Below are 20,023 nucleotides of genomic sequence, written 5' to 3'. Positions count from 1 at the left end.
TTGATGTATAAAAAAGACAAATGAACACAGCAGCATTTCCTATCCTTGCTGATAAGATGTGGTTTGGTGGCTCCGAAAATCCACTACGATAGATTTAGATTTTCTAGATAAAAAGGGCTGAAAATCATTTCTTATCCCTTCACTTTTCATATTCCTATAATCGTACATCCAAGACAAGTTAGTAGTATATCCGCTTGAAAATGTAAAAATACTCGACATATCGAAAACTTCCATCCCATATAGAATCAAAATCGATTTGGACTAAGATTATATGGAATGGTGATCTGAACAATCATGGTTGCAAATCACTCGTCAAGTTAGCCAACTTATTTATAACTTGATCCTGTTTCCTTGGAGAGTTACTAACATGTCTTGGATGGTCCGATTTGTTTTTCGTGTATATCAAAACCAGAGTGCACATGGACATGGTATTCGTACATTGGTTTTGTACTTTGATTTACTTTTATTTTAAACACACTTTCCGATGCTATATTTAGAAACACTCTCTCTCTCTCTCTCCAACGGGCCGTATTTTTGCCAACCTCGGCGCTTCCCACGCTTTCTCTCCACTCTATTTGGTTAATAACAGTCGCTTTATCTTTTGTTCGATTATTCTAAGTTAATATTTTTCTTTGAAATCCCATCCACAAAAAAGCCTTCTTCTCTTCTTCCATTTATATTGTGTGGAAGAAAACAAAGGGAATGTTGATGAGGATGGTGAATATGACATCATTGAGCCTTCACCGACTCTACCCTTGCTCTTCGTATCCCTTTTTAGATATTTCAAAGTCAACTTTATTGCCTTTTCTTTGACTTTTTTTGGTTTATAGGTTTTGCTTGCTTGCATGCGTGCTGCTTTTTTTTTTTTTTTTTTTTTATTGTACATAAAGGTTTGATTTTTCGAAATTTTGCTAGTTTTTGAATTCTGGGTCATTCTTATTTTATTGGGCTTTGTTTAGATAATGGTGGGAATTGGGTTGTTTTCTTAGGGTTTACCTTTTGTTTTTGTTCGCAGTTTTGTTTCGTTCGGATACGGGAAATAAACATATATACAGTCGATGATGGGAAATTTAGTTTTTGAACCAATGTAAGGGTCAATTCATAGACCATAAGAACAAAGGATTTTTATTCTCAATTCTGATTGGTAGGCAATCTATTTACAAATAGTGAATTTTTTTGGTTATAAGGTCAATATTGGAGGGAACTTGAATAGGATTTTCGGTTGGTGAAACTGGGTTTCTACTTGATCAAAACTTTTCATTGCTATCTTTGATCAGTAATTTGATCTTAGGAGGGGTTTGTTATGCACATTTAATTTGTTATTGCATAAGAATTTTGAAACTTTTCCCTTTTTGATCTTCAAATCTTGATCAGTTCATGCGAATTCGAAGGCAATGAGTATGATGATGAAAAATTGAAGGTTTTTTGTTTTACTTTTCTAGGATTGTCGTATAGAATTTAAGGTTGTCTCTGGGATTCACGGCTTGTCTTGTATTTGGTTCTTTATAATGGATTCAAAAACAAGCGGTGAGGCTGGTGATGTCATGCCAGAGAAGAAACCGGATAGCCAGGAAGGTAGTGCCAATTCAAAGGTGAAAGGTATTGGAGGTGTGAGTAGCAAAGATATGTTTTTTCGAGCTGATAAAATCGATCTCAAAAGCTTGGATGCACAGCTTGAGAAGCACCTGAGCAGGGTTTGGTCAAGGAACACCGAAATCCAAAGGCCTAAAGAAGAGTGGGAAATTGATTCGTCTAAATTGGAAATAAGGCACGAGGTAGCCCGTGGTACTTTTGGGACCGTGTATCGTGGTACTTATGATAACCAAGATGTTGCAGGTCATTGATCTCTGTTTCCCAGCGCTCATTTTGTATTTCCGTGTCTTTTCATGCTTACGTGATGGTTCTTAGTGTTTTGATATTTAGAGTTCTTAATTTTGTTTGGTTTCTGTGTTTCTGTAAAGGGCATGCTAGAGAGTAAATAAGGATATTGTGTTTTGCCTGTCCTCCAAATCTTTGTTACGAGTTGCCTTTATACTGCTGCTTATTAACATGATCTAAATTCTGTTGCATATATGTGGAAATGAATATAAAGTTTTGCCCGGCATTGTATTCGCAACGGCATATTGAAATGGATTTCATTTGTTGCCTTATCATTTTATCATTAGTATTTCAGGCTTGGGAGGTGGGAGCATCTCTTCTTTTAGTTGGGGGGGGGGGGGGGGGGGGGGGGGGGGGCGGAAGTCATTGGAAGTTCAGAAAATTTTGTCATTCTCTGTCTGAATTTGTTTGTTTGATATCTAATGCCTGCAAAATCTTTTCACTACAACTCCTGATAAGCATTGATGAAACTGCGGTCTGTTTCAATTGGAGAGATTGTTAGCATTCAGCACTGTGCATGTTGATGTTGATCTCTCACTGAACTGTTGTTGGATGTTTTAGTGAAAATGTTGGACTGGGGGGAGGATGGTATTGCCACAACTGCTGAAACCACTGCTGTGCGGGCATCATTTCAGCAAGAGGTTGCTGTCTGGCACAAGCTTGACCATCCTAATGTTACAAAAGTACTAACTCATTCTTAAACTTGTCATGTTCATTTTATTATGAGCATCATGTTACATGAAAGTTGGCTTTTTTGGGTCATGCAATTGTCCATCTTGTATTACCTTACCAGTAATTACATTACAGGTTCCTCTTGGCAAGCATGGTTTTCTTGACACTTTTCTTTAAACATGGTTATATTTCTTTATCTTATCATAGTGGTTGGAATTCATAAACTATATGTAAATTTTGACATACATCAACGGGGAAAATGCTTTGCTACTTAAGCAAGATTTGTTAGTTGAAACCATATGCTTGAAGGATCATCCTCCCAGTCATTCTGGTTATTACCATAAGCTTATCATTTGTGTTATTTTTATTTCTGATGCTTTATTTATTTTTATTTTTTTTAACAGTTTGTTGGAGCATCAATGGGAACTTCAAACCTGAAAATTCCTGCCAAAAACCCATCTGATGGTTACATCTCCCTTCCTGCTAGGGCATGCTGTGTTGTTGTTGAGTATCTCCCTGGTGGGACGCTTAAACACTACTTGATAAGAAATAGTCGAAAAAAACTTGCTTTTAAGGTTGTGATCCAACTTGCTTTGGATCTCTCTAGGGGGTGAGTTTTAGTTTTTGTTAATTTTCTTTTATTGAAAAATTCCCAAAGAAAATGAAATTACAGACTAGTTTTACTAATTTGCAGTCTTAGCTATCTACATTCAAAGAAGATAGTACATCGTGATGTCAAGACTGAAAACATGTTACTAGATTCTCATAGAAATCTCAAAATTGCTGATTTTGGTGTTGCCCGTGTTGAAGCTCAGAATCCATGTGACATGACTGGTGAAACTGGCACACTTGGATACATGGCCCCAGAGGTATTTCATGCTTTAACAAAACCTTTTCTTCCCTAGGCAGAAGTAGTTTATAAAGAAAATTTTGTATATTAACAAGTGATTGGTTATTTAAACAAGTCCAGAAATGCATATAAATGATGTGTAATGAATAATGATTATAAAATCAATCCTTGTGCCATGTTCAATATGGAATCTGTGAGGGCGTGTTTTTTCTGTTAATTATAAATTTATAACCATATGGACACGGGATGCAATTGAATTGGCATATTTGAATTGTTATTTAATTGCAACTATCTAACCTGATACTTTATGCAGGTTCTTGATGGCAAACCGTATAACAGAAGATGTGATGTCTACAGCTTTGGCATCTGCTTATGGGAAATATATTGTTGTGACATGCCTTACCCTAATCTTAGCTTCGCTGATGTCTCCTCTGCTGTTGTTCGACAGGTTAGTTTGTAATTTAAGCAAGCCCTCATGCCTAGTTCTTCTTTTTTTTCTTGTTCTTGCTTTTCTTTCTTTCTTTTGGTTATATGGTGACCTGAGGAGGCTCAAAGTAATTGTTATCACCGTTCATAATTAATGGATTTAGGAAAGAATTTTGTGACCATATTGTTATCCACATGACATGTGATTTGGCATCTCGCATGTGAGGGAGCCATTGTCAGCAGTTCATGAATGACTCTGGTCCATTTCTTCTTTCAAACTCAGTGATGTATATGCCCTTCTAACTAATTTATTGTACAGCATTGATGCATCCCAGCTACTTTTAGCAAAGTGGCAATATGGAATTGACATCACTGGATATCCCTCATAATGCTTTCAAATGCCTTTATTGGTTTTTACAAGCAAGGGAGGAAAAGGCTGAGCTTAGTTAGCTGTAAAGCTCTCGAGAGAGTTGATATCGTTTTATGAACATTTTGCTCTTTTGCTAAAACTTTGTTTGAGGTCTTAAGATCTAGCATCCTGCCAAAGGTCATCAAATATTGGGAAATTCATGCAGCATGATTTCATTGGCAGAATTTACGGCCAGAGATTCCAAGATGTTGTCCAAGTTCTTTAGCAAATGTCATGCGAAAATGCTGGGATGGAAATGCAGAAAAACGTCCTGAAATGGCTGAGGTGGTGAAAATGTTAGAAGCGGTTGATACAAGCAAGGGAGGAGGGATGATACCTGAAGACCAGGCATCTGTCTGTTTCTGTTTGACCCCTGCTCGCGGACCCTAAGTTGTGTTCTTTACCTTCCTCCTCGTTGTCTCTCCCCCTTTCATTTTGTAATGAGTCGGAGTTGCGACATCCAGCTCTTAGTTCGATTGGTTACAAACTTTTGCTTCACAAGATGAAAAACATTCTACTCATTATTCTGCAAGAATGGGGAAATAAGGTGGTTTTTTTTTTGTTTTGAAGTTGTAATCCTTTGCTTATTACAAGCTACCGTGCTTGTTGCACACGATGTGTTTACACTGCAAGGGCTTTGCAATTCATGCGTGATAGCACTTGCATTTTAGGAAAGCAGTTTTGGTTGATTTGTTGGATCGGGATGTGTGAATAACCGGTCAGTGGCATGGAACTGCAGCCTTTTGAGGATGGAAGCCTGTGAACATTTTTTGCAAGCTCCAATTCTTACAGCTGCTGCCTTTACCTGGTTGAAATTCAATACAACCTGCTAATTTTGCTGTTGATGGGAGCTTTTGGATACGAGTCAATGCAATGAATAGTATGGTCTCAATCCGTGTTAAACCTTCTTAAAATGGAAAAAAAAAAAAAGAGGCAACACCATACAAGTGTGTGTGTAGAGGATTTATAGCTAGATGGCTAAAGGGGTCCTTAGGGTAGCTTTTATGCATTGAGGCTAAGAGGTTTTTTGGCATTGTGTTTTAACGTGTTTAAGTCCATTTTAAAAGTGTATTTAACGTGAAAACATGTCAAATTGATCTATTTTATTTAGTTTTTTTTTAGATAATTTTGATGTATAAATATAAAAAAAATTAAAAAATTATTTCGATATATTTTTATATAAAAAAACATTTTTAAAAAATACCCTCCATCACAATGAAGACAGTAAATTCATCATCCTTCTCTAGGGATGGTCATGGCATGTCACCCACAGAGAATTTATGAGAAATTTATAAATTAGAAACGGTGGATTATGAGAATTGTACTTAAATTTGCAGGTTTGAAACATGGACCGTCGTTTGAATCGATTTCTGTCCATGCTCACTGTGGCTTTTTGTTTTTTGGTTTGTAGTATGCATATCCAGTGTTGCGAATAAAGAAGAAAAAATCTGAACGTTTCTACCGTTATATAGCTTGGGCTAAGCCCATTTTCCCAACCCCACCTGAAGCCCAATACTCGGCCTCAAAACATAGCTCTGATCAAACCCATCCCACCCATTAAGCGGATATTGGACTTAAAGTGCACAAAACCCTGACACGTTTGTGTGTACGACAGCAGCCCATTGGCTAAACTTGAAGATTTCAAAATTGAGAGATTTCAGGCTTAGAAATTTGAAGCTTTCTCCTGCCGTGTAATAAAAATAAAAATAAAAATAAAAATAAAAATCCCGATCCAGTAGTGAGCAAGCTTTAATCAACTGGAATTTTATAAATGGAGAGTGATTGTGTGAGCAAATTATCCAGACCACAAAAATTGTCTCCATTTTAGCTCAACACGATAAGATTGTTGCCTTGCCTGTCTCTGCTTTCCTTGTCTCTTAGCGCACAAGTCCTTCAAGATTTTCCAACAATAAGTGGAACTCCCACTCGGATCAAATTGATGTTGCTTGCCTACCACTTCCTTTCGTCTGGAAATCGCTGTACCTAAAACGACAAATTTATGGTCATTTCAAACATTGCTTTATATAGCTTCCTTTGTTATTTTTCTTTTACAATAAGGTTTTGTTTTAAAATATTTTTTTATTTAAAAATATTTTTAAATAATATATTTTATTTTTAAAATTTATTTTTGATATTAATATATTAAAATAATTTTAAAATATATAAAAAAATAATTTTAAATAAAAATAAAAAATCTAGCCAACCTCATTTACAATCAATCAAGCTTGTAATAGATAAGCATTGAAAACCAAATTATTATTAACCCTCTGAATTTTCTCCCTTCTTTAATTTTTTATTTATTAATGTAGGTATTCAGGTTAGCTTGCGTATACCTTGACTAATCCTACAGGCTCTGAAGTTAATGATCATATAAGTCTTCAGTGTCCTTAAAAGGATTCAAACTCGTAACCATTAAAAAACAAACTCAAGACCTGATCAGTTAAGTTACATCCGTATTTCTCCCCTAAATCTTATTAACGACGTTAGTTGTTGGATACGGTCCTCCTGCATGTACAAAGGAACATGTGATTTCCACATTGGTCTAGTGTCTGCACATACGTGGACCAATATGTCACATGTGGTAATAAGGTGGAACCTTAAGCTTCTGAGCTGTGCATGCAGAGCCAAATTTAAAAAAAAAAAAGAAGAAGGAAAAGACTCTTCTTCTTTCTCAAGTTTCAACTCGTCTAAAAGGAACTTTTTTCCTTTTCCTTGTCTTTCTTTTTGTAAAATTAAAACCTTAAAATGGACAGAACCTGGACTGAATTTGGATCAGATTCAAGCAGACATCTCCATAGCCTACAACACGTAATTAGCTTAATTTTTTATGTGAAGAAAGTGGACCTCAAACTGGATGGATACAAGCTGCTGCAGACTGCATGTGTCTAGTTTTATATATATTAGATAGATGATAAATATCCTTATCAGGATTTGTTTCTATTCACCACCTAAGAAAGAGGTTGGTACCATTGATGGTGTTGGCATTAACAAGATATATAGACTTCGAGTGTAAATAAAACAAGAAAGGTGTTGAATAATATTTTTTTATTATTATTAATTTAAGGGATAGTTAGAAAAATAGTACTTTGATAATTTGATTTATATCTTATTTTATCTCCATACTTTTATAAATTACATTTTATATCCTGAATCAAATAAAAGACATTGTTGAGAATATAAATTGTTATTGAACATATAAATTACAGGATAAAAAATATAATTTATGAAAATATAAAAGGAGAATGAAATTTAGATAAAACTATAAGAATATTTTTGTAATTTACCCTTAATTTAAAGTAGGTTAATTATTTTTAATTACAACTTTATTGTTATCACAAAGACATATGTATTCAAGTGTTATATGGATTGAACATATATACATGAATTAAGTTTGAGATTTGCAAAAAAATTTAAAGTTAATGAAAAAGAAATAATTTGTCGATTATTATTTTTTATACAAATTTTAAGATAAAGGGACCGAGGTTGATATTCTGAATTGTTACATACTTGAAGCGAATAAAGAAAACAATGTTGGGGAGTTTAGATTGAATATCCATGAGATTGAGGTAAAAGCAATTTTAAACTCGATGACGAGTTTTTTCTAATTTAGAAAGATTGATGTAAATTTTTTTTATTTACAGTTTTATGTTAATAGATATAATTTTCAATTTAAAAATTAAATCAAGATGGAATTTATCATTAGAGTTTAGAAAAACTTTCAAATAAAACATGTAATTTACCATTTGAAATTTCTTATATTTCCCTAATTCAGTTAGGATTTTTTTTTTCTAATTGGATTGCAACTCTTCTATTATTTCTAAATTTAAGATGTTTTTTGAATAATTGCCTACATTCTTTTTTCGTTATAAAATATATGTTCCAACATGAGGATTGAGATCTTTGGAAAAGAGAGAACGCTTATCTAACTGATCTACAACTCATCAGAGAAGATAATAACGATTTCTTGCACGAATCATTTCCTATTTTCATCCTTATCTGGTTTTTAATTTTTAATTTTTAATTAATGTATAGCTCAATGGAAGAGGATAAGAGTTTGTATATCGTACGTAGCCATTCTTTAAATCAAATTTACATAATAAGCATACTTATGCTTTCAATTAAGTTGGAAGTTAACTGTGAACTCCAATTTTATAATTTATTTGGCTCTTTTAATTATACCATGCAAAATTTATAATTGCTTTGCTGAAATGTTTCTTAACAAAATCAAATTTTATAGTTTTATGTTGAGGTCTATTATCTAAAATTAGTCAATTTGGATCGATGATTAATTAATTATGTAAATCAATACTTCAAACCTTATTTAAAGGGAGGATATTTTTCATTTTTTCAGAAATTTATGTACCAAGCTATTTCAATACTTACCATAATACTTGCACAAATTTGATTAACATGATTTGAAGCAGTTAATCCTAATTTACAAAGGATTAGTCGTGGTGATGCAAACGCCCGTGACCACTAACTTTTATCATCACGTAAGACAGATAATTTATAAAAAATAAAATATATATTATTTTAATATATTCTTAAATAAAAAATATTTTAAAAAAAATTACAACCACACTCACAAACACCACGCGCTGCCCCAGCTTCTTCCTTTCTTTTTTTTTCTCTATAAATTGATAGCAAGAATTTGGACAGCACTAACTTGGTGCTTTCTGTTTCTTTTTCCATATTGGCTACTCGCCATCTCTCTCAACCTCTTCTGTCTTTCTTCTTAATCATCATAATCATTAACAATATATGGAAATGGGAATCGTTGAAACTTCGTCGAGGTTGATGACGGATTTCCTCCAGAAATGTGGTGGCTATGCTGTTGTTGATGGCGGCTTCGCCACTGAACTTGAACGACATGGTGCTGACCTTAACGACCCTCTCTGGAGTGCCAAATGCCTCATCAGTTCTCCTCATCTTGTTAGAAAGGTAACCCTCTCTCACCCACTCTCTATATTTGGAAGCATTTCTCCGTGCAGATTAATTAACTGTTTTGTTTTCCTCTTTTTCTGAACATAAAAGAGAAAATTTAACAGAGGTGTCCACTTTCCATTTTCTTTCCTTTTCCTTTTTAAGGTTTTAAATTTTATTGTCTTTGATTGGAAAATATGATTCCTTCCATCACCTTTTTTTTCATGTTATTTCCGAGCCTGCACGAAACCCTTTTTTTTTTTTTTACTAGTTGTATATTTAATCTTGATTGTGTTCTTGGTTCTAATGTTGGATCTGATCTTTCTACATAGTTACTTGAGAGTCCAATTTATTTTATTTTTAGTTTGATTGTTAATTATGCATTGTCATAACTAGTAGATGAAGAGCTCTAACATAGCTAGGGGGCACCTACACTTAATTATGTGTAAAAAAGAGGTGGTACGTTTTCCTTTTTACGTGGAATTATGAAAATTTTATTCTTATAGCATCTCCCATATAAAAGATGCTGTTAGAAATATAGCTTTTTTTTAAGTGTAAATATAATTTTTTTTTAAGTTATGTCCTATTTAAAAGAATCAGTTGTATTTTAATATATTTATATATAACTATTTTAATAATTCGATAAGACTCGATTGATTTAATAAGTCTAAAAACAGCTTGGATAATTTTCCATCAATTTATATTAAAAAATAAAAAAATAAAAAATAACCTGAGTCAATTCGAGTTAAATCATCAAACCTATAATAAGATCATAAGATCAAGATATTAATCTTATAAAAAAAACATAAATTTTAAAAAACAATTAGTGAAAAAAAACATTATTATTGTAATGAATAGTATTTTAATATTTTTGAAAAATATATAGAAATAGCATTTTTATAAAGAGATGGTAAAATAGTACTTTATTTAACACTGTCTTGAAGTGTAAAATGAGCATTGAAAAATTAAAATAATTTTTATATTTATTTTTAGAAGAATCTTTTTTCCCCTCTTTCGGGTGCTAAGCTATTTTAGGTTCCTGGTAATTGTGAATTTGTTGTGATCCTAGTTTATTTGTTTTTGTGTTTTAAAAATATTTTTAAAAAAATTTAAATTTTTTTTATTTTTTTATTAACTTTAAATTAATATGTTTTTAATGTTTTCAAATTATTTTAATGTGCTATATTAAAAATAATTTTTTAAAAATAAAAAAATATCATTAATAAATATTTTAATATAAAAAATTATTTAAAAAACAGCTACAATCAAAATATTTATAGCATCGATGTCATGGCTCATACATATATGAGAGCTTGTTATCATCTTCTAACAAATTACGTGGCAAAGGCTCCTTCTTGCCCACACCAATGGTGTTTTTATTGACGTGTCAATTGTCATGCGGAATAAATGAAACGTGTCTATTTCATGCAAGTTAAAAGGTATAAGTATATATTTAAAACTTTTAAATTAATATATTTTTAAAGAGTTCATGGACAGCTAAAATTGGGTAATTACATTAGTTGCTGTTCTCGACGGCATTCCTTTCTTGATCGTGAATATTATTGTTGATCGTGTTTAACATGACAGGTTCACCTAGATTATCTTCATGCTGGTGCAAACATCATAACAACAGCATCTTATCAGGTATTTTTAATATTCATAATCCAATTATATTATACTAGTTTTTGTGGAGATAAATTTTAAGCTGACATGTTTTTTTTATAAAACAAAACGTGTGACAGGCTACTATTCAGGGTTTTGTGGCTAAAGGTTTGTCTGAAGAAGAAGCTGAGTTGTTGCTTAGGAGAAGTGTTGAAATTGCATGCGAGGCAAGGGAAATTTACTATGACAAATGTACTACCAAAGGTTCTTTGGATTACATTGAAAGTGGAAATATCTCAAGGCGTCCTGTTTTAGTTGCTGCTTCCATTGGCAGCTATGGTGCTTATTTGGCCGATGGCTCCGAGTATAGGTAAGTAACTAAATGATTAACATCATAGTTTTTGCTCGTGCTATCAGATTATGCAACAATATTTCTAGCACAAGCAATCACCAAATATTACATCAAGTTTATCATGCCTTATTGTAATTCCCTTTCCTTGTACCTGACAACAATCTGCCGCTGTCTCTCTTTACAGTGGGAAATATGGTGATGCAGTTTCTCTAAGAACATTGAAGGATTTTCATAGGAGAAGGTTACAGATTCTAGCGAAATCAGGTGCTGACCTGATTGCGTTTGAGACAATTCCGAATAAGCTCGAGGCAAAGGTAGTTAATATATTTCTTAATTACACCAACGAAGTGGTTGATTTCTGAGTAGATCAATTAATGATTCTGTGGCTTTTATTAAGAATGTCATAGCATGTACCTTTTCTGGCAATTAATTCTCGTAATTTTGCTTCGTTTTGTTGATCAGGCTTATGCTGAGCTTCTTGAGGAGGAAGAGATAAATATTCCAGCATGGTTCTCTTTTAATTCCAAGGATGGAATTAATGTGGTCAGTGGTGATTCCATCCTTGAGTGTGCCTCCATTGCAGATTCCTGCAAACGAGTTGTTGCTGTTGGAATCAATTGTACCCCTCCAAGATTTATCCATGGACTTGTTCTCTCCATCCAAAAGGTCTGTTTTCTGAAGCTAATGATATTTTTGTTAGTTAAAACCAAATTTCCAGAGGAACCTCTGCTTCAACTTAAACAACTTCTGGGACTAACGCTATTTGGCTGGTTAATCTGGCAGGCAACAAGTAAGCCAATAGTCATATATCCCAACAGCGGCGAGACGTACAATGCTGAGCTTAAGCAGTGGGTGGTGAGCATTCTGATGTTCTTTTTGCTTCAAATAACAGGCTGTTCTTTGTGGGCTTCTCCACCAAGTACTACGTCCCCATAAGGAGGAGTGGCTGAAGAACTCCACAGTTGCTAATTCGTCATTTAGAATTGCTGAATATTTTTGTATACAACAGTCCTTTTAGGACAACTGAAGCTCTTTAACATCCTATTGTCGTTACGAAGCAAAATTTATTCCTGTTTTGATCAATCACTTGCACCATCTCCTCAACGTTAGTGATTCAGAAGTTTAATTCAATGTGTACTGTTGCAGAAATCAAGTGGAGTGGTAGTAGATGAAGACTTTGTCTCATACATAGGTAAGTGGCGTGAAGCCGGGGCTTCTCTATTTGGAGGCTGCTGCAGGACTACCCCAAATACCATCAGAGCTATAAGCAGGGTTCTCTCCAAATATCCTTAAATTTTCTTCAAGTGCTAAATAAACCGAGAAGCGATCATGTAAAGATAAAGAAACCGGGAATAAGAATCTGATAATCCATCTTTGTTTCACCAAGAGCCTTGTAACCCAATGCTAAGCCCGGTGGGTGCATGTAACTTTGTCTTCTCTGTGTATCTCAATTAAATAAATAAAGTTTCCTCTTTTTTATTTTTTTTATGGATTTTTCCGTTATACAAATCTTTTTTAATAGATTCTATCCTTTTACTGTGTGTTTCAATAACTTTCCTCCAGTTTTAATTTTGTTAAATTATATGACACGTGTAAAAAATATTTGCATTGACTAATAAAGATCATTACTTGGGTGGATCCTGAAGTTTATTGCCTGCGGGTATCTAGGAGCTCTGGACCTTTCAAAGTGGATCCATAGTTATATCTAGTTGAAAGATATTCACTGTGATCTGCAACTAGGCACAGCCTTGATTGATATGTTTGCTAGATGTGGTGACCCAGCGAGTGTAATGCAAGTTTTCAACAAGGTGATGAAAAGAGATGTTTCAGCCTGGACTGTAGCCTTTGGTGCAATGGCGATGTAGGGAAATGGTTACGAGGCTATTGAGCTTTTCAATAAAATGCTGCGGCAAGGGATTAAACCACATGGAGTGGAATCCAGAACAAGGGTGAAAAAAAGAAAGCTAAATATGGCTATTTATGCTAGTGACAATTATACAAAAGAAAAAATAACGATAAAGGAACAACCATTAGAGAAGTTTCAGTTCCATTTCAGATGCAGGTTATACAGTTCTAAGCTCTTGCCCATGCAATCAGGGAACATCCAGCAAAATCAAGCTTAAAGTCGAGATGTGCTTCATAACTTTGGGAAAATGGAGTCTACAAAAGCATGGTGCATTGGGTCAGATTGCCAGATTTTAGCCACGTGATGATGTGATGATGTGCGCCTGTGAACTTCTTCAACAAGCCAGATGGTGGCTTCAGCTTTACAAGGATGAATCATGATATCCAAGGGTGTATGCTCGTCCTCACTGCCGATTCGTTGTTGATCCCACTTATTTAGAAGAATGTTGGTGAGGTAATGCAAGGGCTGCTGATATAGTTGCTTGATGGATTTGCCTAACCCCGCCCATGAGGAAAATGGGATGGCAGAGCCACGTTGTACTGGGATAGGGATATGCCTCATGTAATCTTGATACATTTCTGCCCTTCTAATCAACACACCTGAACAATGACACATTTAGTAACGCTAAAATGTAGATGAATGGTTGACCATATCTGTTAAACAAGTACAAAACCCAAATGCATGACTGCCCAGAGTAACTTTCAACTCAAGACAGAATAAAAAATGGACTAGCAGCGGGATAATATTCAACCAGACAAGGAATATTTTAACAGTTCATTCACAGAGATACAGCCGGTATCATACAGGTGAAGTTACTTGGTGATCGCATAATGCACAAACAAATTTTATCAAAACAATATATAACCAGGATCCAAATCCAAATAGGTGTTAGTTACCCTCAGATGTCGTTTCTTTGATGGGTTGATCAATTGTAACATAATTGGATAACCGCTGGCCATCAAGTCCATCATTAAGCTCTATATCTGAATCCGAGGAAGAAGATTCATCCGATGATATAACATCAACCGGGTCAGTCCATGGTATTGTCCTCTTCATGTCACATACAATGTAACCCTGGACAGAGATCACCACACTCCAGTTCAGAAGAATGTCAAGCAAAGATAAAAGAGTTATAAGCTTGAAAATGTCCCTCTACTATATTGATCACCAGCACACAAATCCAGACTAAATCAAATTTCTATTTACAGTTAATCGCCCAGAGATCCCCAGAACAGTTAATAAGCAAAATAACTATACAAGGCTCTGCCTATAGTCTACAGAAAACAAGTAAACAAATTGGGTGACGTCTACATTGACATGCAATTGATAATAAATGAAGAATAGAAGAGGAAAAATATAACAGGGAAACAAAAGACAGTAAAGATTACTCCCAAGTAAAATCACCACAAAATTCATCAATCAATAAGGCAGAAAAAGTAAACCCTCGTATTCAACAAATCCTCATAAAAGGCACTCTAAAACCATTCTTGCTTAATTTCCTCGAGAAAGCAGAAACAATTTTAGTTTGTACTTCTCATCCAATTTCCGACGCTAGATTTGCATGTTGTTTCTGCCTTTTGCATTTAATCGAGCAGAAAACACCAAAATCTTAGATCACTGCTAAAACTGTCTTCTGAGCCTTAGGATTTTCTTTTACCCAATAAAAGAATATGATATAAGCAAAATGCAATCTGTAAATCAAGTTTCTAAAGAGATGAAAAACATCAATGAAGAAGAGTTACCTGGGCAGACAACACGGAATTGCCCTTTTGGCCTTTTTGGAGGATTGTGTAATCGCAAGTGAGAAAAAATACCGTTAAATTTCTACTAGCTTAACGGAGAAAGAGAGCGTTTTGACTGGTACTTCGTAGTTTGAGCTCTTTGCTAGAAGCCCTAGAACTAGAAACTAGTAACTACCATTACCACGAAGGGCTTATTCTTGAAAATGACATGTTCATCCCCAGACTATAAACCAATTCTCAATTGGATCGCCAAACAAGCAAATCTCAATTGGATCCCACCTACTGCACAACTCCCAATCAACTCTCTACCTAAACCTTTTCCTTTTTTTAACTGGAAAATTCTATACTATTCATGGACTTACAACTCAACAATCTTCAGTTTTAAAATCCAACCAATTGAAGAAGAGCCAGTAAACAAAAATTTATTTATTTATTGCATGATTTGTGAGTTTCCAAACTCATAAATGCTAAGTTGGCTAGCTAGAATTAGTGGAAAAGGCTCTCTTTAATATTATATATATAAAAAAAAGGGAGAATCTAGTTGTCTAAATCACTTTTTTCTTGTCATAAATTTTAATGATGGGTTTAATTGGCTAATGCTTGATTGATGGGTATCCAAATGATAATTTTGGTTTTTTGTAGGACCCAGTTGAGAATTGGGTGATATTTAAGGGATAAATGTTTTTCTTGTAGCAAACTATACTCCAGCAGCCCAGCTTATTTTAAAACGCTGTAGTTTTTAAAACATTCCTTGGACCTAAAGCTTAGCGCAACCATTAGGCCTATGTATGTTCTCTTTTGCTGTCACAAGAAGGGCCAGCCCAGTCCCTACTCCCAAGCCCAACCTTAGTTGAAATAGTTGGATTTCTTTTAGGATTTTTTATTACCACGAAAACTGATGACATTTGCTTTTAAAAATATTTTTTGTTTAGAAATATTTTAAAATAATATTTTTTTATTTTTTAAAATTTATTTTAATATTAAAATATCAAAATAATCTAAAAAAATTCAAAAAAAAATTAATTTCAAGTAAAATATAAAACATCATTTCTGCCAAAAACAAACGTGAAGTTTGGATGAAGTCAGTTATACTATTGTTTTGTTTTTCTATCGGTTTCGAAAGACAACTCGTTTAATGGGCTCAAACTAGCCCATATACCTCAGTGGGCTGTTGTCTTGATTGTTTCTGGGTGGAAAACATGATCACGCATCTCATAAAACCAGATTTGTAGATTTGAACATGGAAGGAAGAAATCAGGAGAATATTATTGACAAACAAATAGGTTTAAGAAAATTCACCTCCCCGTAAATATATTCTGTGGCTTAATCCTACTTTGCGTTAATGCACTCATTACATTTCATAACGTGAAATCCATTGAGATTTGATTAGTCTGAGACTGTGATTATAACTGCGTCGAACAGTCCATTACGGGGCTGGTCGCCTGCATGATAATTTCGCCATGACAGATGCTTCAAAGAAATTCACCACCAGGCTGAATAAGGACTTCTTGACATGTGCTCTGACTCATCGACGTGTGATTGTGAGAAGTCACCCGGACAAGTGTCATAATCTTCAAGATTATTCGAGACTTATATTATTATTAATTACAGGCTTCGAAGTATTAGTTAAGGTGTTTAAACTGGCCAGACAACCACCGTTAAAAAAAGACTTCTTGACACCTTGAAAAGAAAAGGTAAGCCATAGGAAGATCGGTGTAGAGGATGACACGAGTCGCACGGCTCAAACTCCGTCTCAATCAGTCAATAAATTCGGAAGAGGCGGGGCAATGTCTGAAAATGACAGAAGCCTTTTGATTTGATAGGGCAACATGGAAGGTGGTATACAATGCCTTGGAAGACGAGGGAAAAAATTGTGACCACCAAAAATATCAACATGTCAATGCAGGTGAGTGGCTCTGGGCTCTTGTGACCCATTTTATTCCCTCTCGCTCTCTAAACGTCTGATCATCTAACAGCATCTACATCTACATTTATTCACGATATTAATGATCTATCACGTTTATTCACGATACATTTATTCACGATATTTATGATCTATCACTTAGATATGTGATCCGGGTTACCTCTAGGTTAGATATTTTTATCTTTTAAAAGAATTATTTTAAAAAAAAAATTCAAAGAAAAATTTAAGCTCGAACAGACAACTTTGTATATAAATCTATACGAATAAATAAATAAATATTTATTTAAATATAAATTAAAAAAATAGAGAATAAACCAAAAAAAAATCATTAATAGAAATAGAAAAAAATCAATATAAATTTTGGCAGACCCTCGCTATTGATGTCTCCCACCCCAATTTTTTTTAAAAAAAAATCAAACAACACGTCATTTGATTTGTCTTGATTTTAGTCATTGTGGTTGCGAAAAATCTGGAATTATGTTTTTTTAACCTAAAAACCTGTTTTTCAATCTATTTTTTACCCAAAACACCTATAAAAAAAATCAACAAATGTTTTAAACTTATCTATGCCCTCAAAAAACCATAATCAACCCGAATCAAAAAATCAATTCAAGCTCAAATGTGTATTTTCAAAAACTTTAAAGGTACAAAAACACCTAATATGAACTCTTTTCATAAAAAAACAATTTAACACAAATATAGTATATTTTGGTGGCCTGAGTCATGGCAAGGATACTTTTCTCTCTTTACTGTTGGAATCTAACAACATCTCTCTCTCTTGTCTCAACCAAAGACTAAAAAATAACAAAAATAAATATTTGTATCAAAATTAAACTGGAAAAATATTGAGGTATTGAATTTTTGTAATTTGCATGGTTTTTAAAATTTAAAGACCAAAGTGTGTTTTTGGTGAAACTTATGGCACGCCGTCCATATTTGGTGTCTTTTTTATTTTAGTTTCTCTTCTTTCAATCTCACTTTTTCATAAGAAGTCAAAAGCAATTGGTCTTCAATCATGACTAACTTATTATGAAAAAAATTAAAAAAATTAAATTAAAAAAAAATATAAGATTTTGAACGATCCATCAATAATAATATACGAGATGATAAACAATAAACGGTGAAAAACCCACACCCACACAAATATCCTACGTATTCCGAAAGCATTCATTTTGAAAGCCTTTTGAACATTCATTTTTTCTACATAGTATATAATTTATTGAATTTTCAAACTGTACTATACCATGAGATTTTTTTCAAGATGTAATTATTTTATATTTAATTCTATTTTGGTTGATAATTAGGAAATTATTCATCATTGTGAGGGAGCGAAAGGAAATCTTCTGTTGAAACTCGAGGTCAGACTTGAAGAGGAGAGAAATAGCCGCCCTCATGATTAAGATACAAAACGGTCATAATACCGAGTGGTCGAGCATGTTTTACACATTATTACAACCTTTTCACCATTCAGATCTACTTACTGAAAGAAGACCCGTAAAATGTGAGAACTAGCTAAGAACCACTGGACACCACGGATTGTCTGGGCTACTCGGATCATGAGAAGTCTTTTTGTTGGGTAGGATTGTGGTTGTAGTTGCGGTTTAAAATGTTTTTTATTTATAAATATATTAAAATATTTTTTTTTATTTTTAAAAAATCATTTTTAAGATCAGTATATTTAAACAATTCAAAAATATAAAAAAATTAATTTTTTTTAAAAACACGTGTTCGACCGGTCTCCAAACAGTCCCTGATATCCTTTCAGTTCATAAGTAATTTGAAACCCAGGTTATATGAATTTAAATATATTTAAGTTTTGTGGAGGTTGCAATCCATGCGTGGCGTGTGATGCGGCCAGGGGTCATGGCCACGAGGACGGAATTGTGAATATTAAATTAGAAAAACCGAAGAATATGATGAGGTGGAAAGATAATATACATTGACAAAAATATACAAATTATAGATAGATTGTGGGTTAAAATACAATTTCTTATTTAGAAGAGTTAGTTATATTATAAGATATAAAATTTGTACGAATTAACTATCATTTTTTTTTCATTTAACGTGGGTGTCGGGCCAGCTTGCGCGCATCTCGACTGATTCCACGGGCTCTGAAGTTAACGACCATGTAAGCCTTCAGTGGCCATCATATGAGCAACCATAGGGTTCGAACCTGAGACCATAAAGAAAGCAAATCTCTTGGTCCCAAATTTTTATCATTGGATCACCATCTAAATGGTTGAATTAACTATTATTTTAACTTTAGGGCTCGGGGTTGTTTATCTAGGCTTACCCTCTAATCCTACTCATGAACATTATAATTATTAAGTAGTGCAACAGAAATTTAGCTATTTATGTACCTAAAAAGGTACGAAAAGAATATGTCTCATAAACAAAAACAATATTTTTTTTCTCAAAAAAATGCCCCAAAAAACATTTCAAATCTTCCATCTCTATCCCCAACTTAATATCTAAACCATTAATTTTACACCTTCAAATTCCACAGTTGAATTTGAAAAACTCAAATATATATATATATATATATATATATATAAAACATAACAATATAACATGTGTTAAGAAGAGAGAAAAAAATAGTGGAGAGAGATATTTCTAGTGGTACTGAATTCGATCGCAAATTATATAATTTTATCACTAGATTTGAGAGATATAAATATTTGAAATAAAATGAAGAATTTTTTATGGTGGTCGGTGCTCACAATAGATTCAAGTGAGTTCCTTCGAAAAATAAACAAGACTCGCCGCATAGGATAATAATAGATAGCTTGTCTTCCATGTAGATGACACGTCATCTATCTTAGCAAACTTGCTTGCTCTAGTTGTGTCTCAGCCTAGATGAGCCTAGACCTGGCTCTAGGTAGTAGGTTTAATCATTTTTCCTTTACTTTTCCCACCCATTCCAAGTTTTACTTATAGTTTTTTTTTATTATTATTATCTTCTTTACTTGTATATTTGTATTTCTTTATAAAATCTAATAAAACTAACCGACTAAACCATATTATAAATTTCTCCTGATTTGTGTCTGTAGAAAAATGAATTAGCCAAACTAAATTACAGGTTATTGTATTTTTGTTAGATATATAATATTCTTTTCAAAGGTTACATTAAAATAATTATATTAATGAGTAAATATTCTATGGACTAAATTAATAATATTTTAAAATTACAATACATGCTAAGTTAATAATTATCCTTAACACAGTGTGAGATGAAAAAAATATATTAGTATTTAGAAATCACTGAATAAGTAGAGCATACGTAAAAGTGATATGAAATAAAAAATATTATCTTATTTTTTAAAATAAATGATATAAAAA

The 20,023-nt window shown here is 33.4% G+C and overlaps 3 protein-coding genes across 4 annotated transcripts; 2 read left to right on the top strand and 1 right to left on the bottom strand.

Annotated features, from left to right (window-relative positions):
* Positions 1 to 404: 404 nt before the first annotated feature.
* On the top strand, positions 405 to 5,078 carry LOC7473420 (serine/threonine-protein kinase STY13). Of its 2 annotated transcripts, none has more exons than XM_024607468.2 (7): positions 405 to 428; positions 1,443 to 1,836; positions 2,440 to 2,561; positions 2,955 to 3,160; positions 3,245 to 3,419; positions 3,714 to 3,848; positions 4,419 to 5,078. In XM_024607468.2, the coding sequence occupies exons 1-7, from the start codon at positions 420 to 422 to the stop codon at positions 4,623 to 4,625; spliced, it is 1,248 nt and encodes a 415-aa protein (XP_024463236.2). In that variant the 5' UTR covers positions 405 to 419; the 3' UTR covers positions 4,626 to 5,078. The 2 variants fall into 2 exon arrangements, with proteins under 2 accessions (XP_024463236.2, XP_024463237.1); XM_024607469.2 differs by lacking the exon at positions 405 to 428 and adding an exon at positions 854 to 1,087.
* A 3,814-nt stretch (positions 5,079 to 8,892) lies between these two features.
* LOC7467500 (homocysteine S-methyltransferase 3) lies at positions 8,893 to 12,600 on the top strand. Its single transcript, XM_002312506.4, has 7 exons — positions 8,893 to 9,176; positions 10,746 to 10,802; positions 10,901 to 11,130; positions 11,297 to 11,426; positions 11,575 to 11,778; positions 11,896 to 11,967; positions 12,259 to 12,600. The coding sequence occupies exons 1-7, from the start codon at positions 8,997 to 8,999 to the stop codon at positions 12,403 to 12,405; spliced, it is 1,020 nt and encodes a 339-aa protein (XP_002312542.1). The 5' UTR covers positions 8,893 to 8,996; the 3' UTR covers positions 12,406 to 12,600.
* A 462-nt stretch (positions 12,601 to 13,062) lies between these two features.
* On the bottom strand, positions 13,063 to 15,224 carry LOC7473419 (protein RDM1). The gene is made up of 3 exons (XM_002311598.4): positions 14,761 to 15,224; positions 13,915 to 14,092; positions 13,063 to 13,617 (listed from the first exon to the last, which is right to left on the bottom strand). The coding sequence occupies exons 2-3, from the start codon at positions 14,072 to 14,074 to the stop codon at positions 13,250 to 13,252; spliced, it is 528 nt and encodes a 175-aa protein (XP_002311634.1). The 5' UTR covers positions 14,075 to 14,092; positions 14,761 to 15,224; the 3' UTR covers positions 13,063 to 13,249.
* Between the last annotated feature and the right edge of the window lie 4,799 nt (positions 15,225 to 20,023).

Source organism: Populus trichocarpa, chromosome 8, assembly GCF_000002775.5.
Source record: "Populus trichocarpa isolate Nisqually-1 chromosome 8, P.trichocarpa_v4.1, whole genome shotgun sequence".
Lineage (NCBI taxonomy): Eukaryota > Viridiplantae > Streptophyta > Magnoliopsida > Malpighiales > Salicaceae > Populus > Populus trichocarpa.
Note: the sequence above shows the minus strand (reverse complement) of the source record. Positions and strands in the feature narration are given on the sequence as shown.

What these genes read in the sequence shown, in the direction of transcription:
- LOC7473420 (XM_024607468.2), top strand. An exon ending in TGATAACCAAGATGTTGCAG is followed by an intron (nt 1,837 to 2,439) that starts GTCATTGATCTC and finishes TGGATGTTTTAG; the next exon opens with TGAAAATGTTGGACTGGGGG. An exon ending in GCTTTGGATCTCTCTAGGGG is followed by an intron (nt 3,161 to 3,244) that starts GTGAGTTTTAGT and finishes ACTAATTTGCAG; the next exon opens with TCTTAGCTATCTACATTCAA.
- LOC7467500 (XM_002312506.4), top strand. Translation starts at nt 8,997, where the DNA reads ATGGAAATGGGAATCGTTGAAACTTCGTCGAGGTTGATGACGGATTTC. An exon ending in GCCGATGGCTCCGAGTATAG is followed by an intron (nt 11,131 to 11,296) that starts GTAAGTAACTAA and finishes CTCTCTTTACAG; the next exon opens with TGGGAAATATGGTGATGCAG. An exon ending in CGAATAAGCTCGAGGCAAAG is followed by an intron (nt 11,427 to 11,574) that starts GTAGTTAATATA and finishes TTTGTTGATCAG; the next exon opens with GCTTATGCTGAGCTTCTTGA.
- LOC7473419 (XM_002311598.4), bottom strand. Translation starts at nt 14,074, where the DNA reads ATGAAGAGGACAATACCATGGACTGACCCGGTTGATGTTATATCATCG. An exon ending in CAAAGAAACGACATCTGAGG is followed by an intron (nt 13,618 to 13,914) that starts GTAACTAACACC and finishes GTCATTGTTCAG; the next exon opens with GTGTGTTGATTAGAAGGGCA.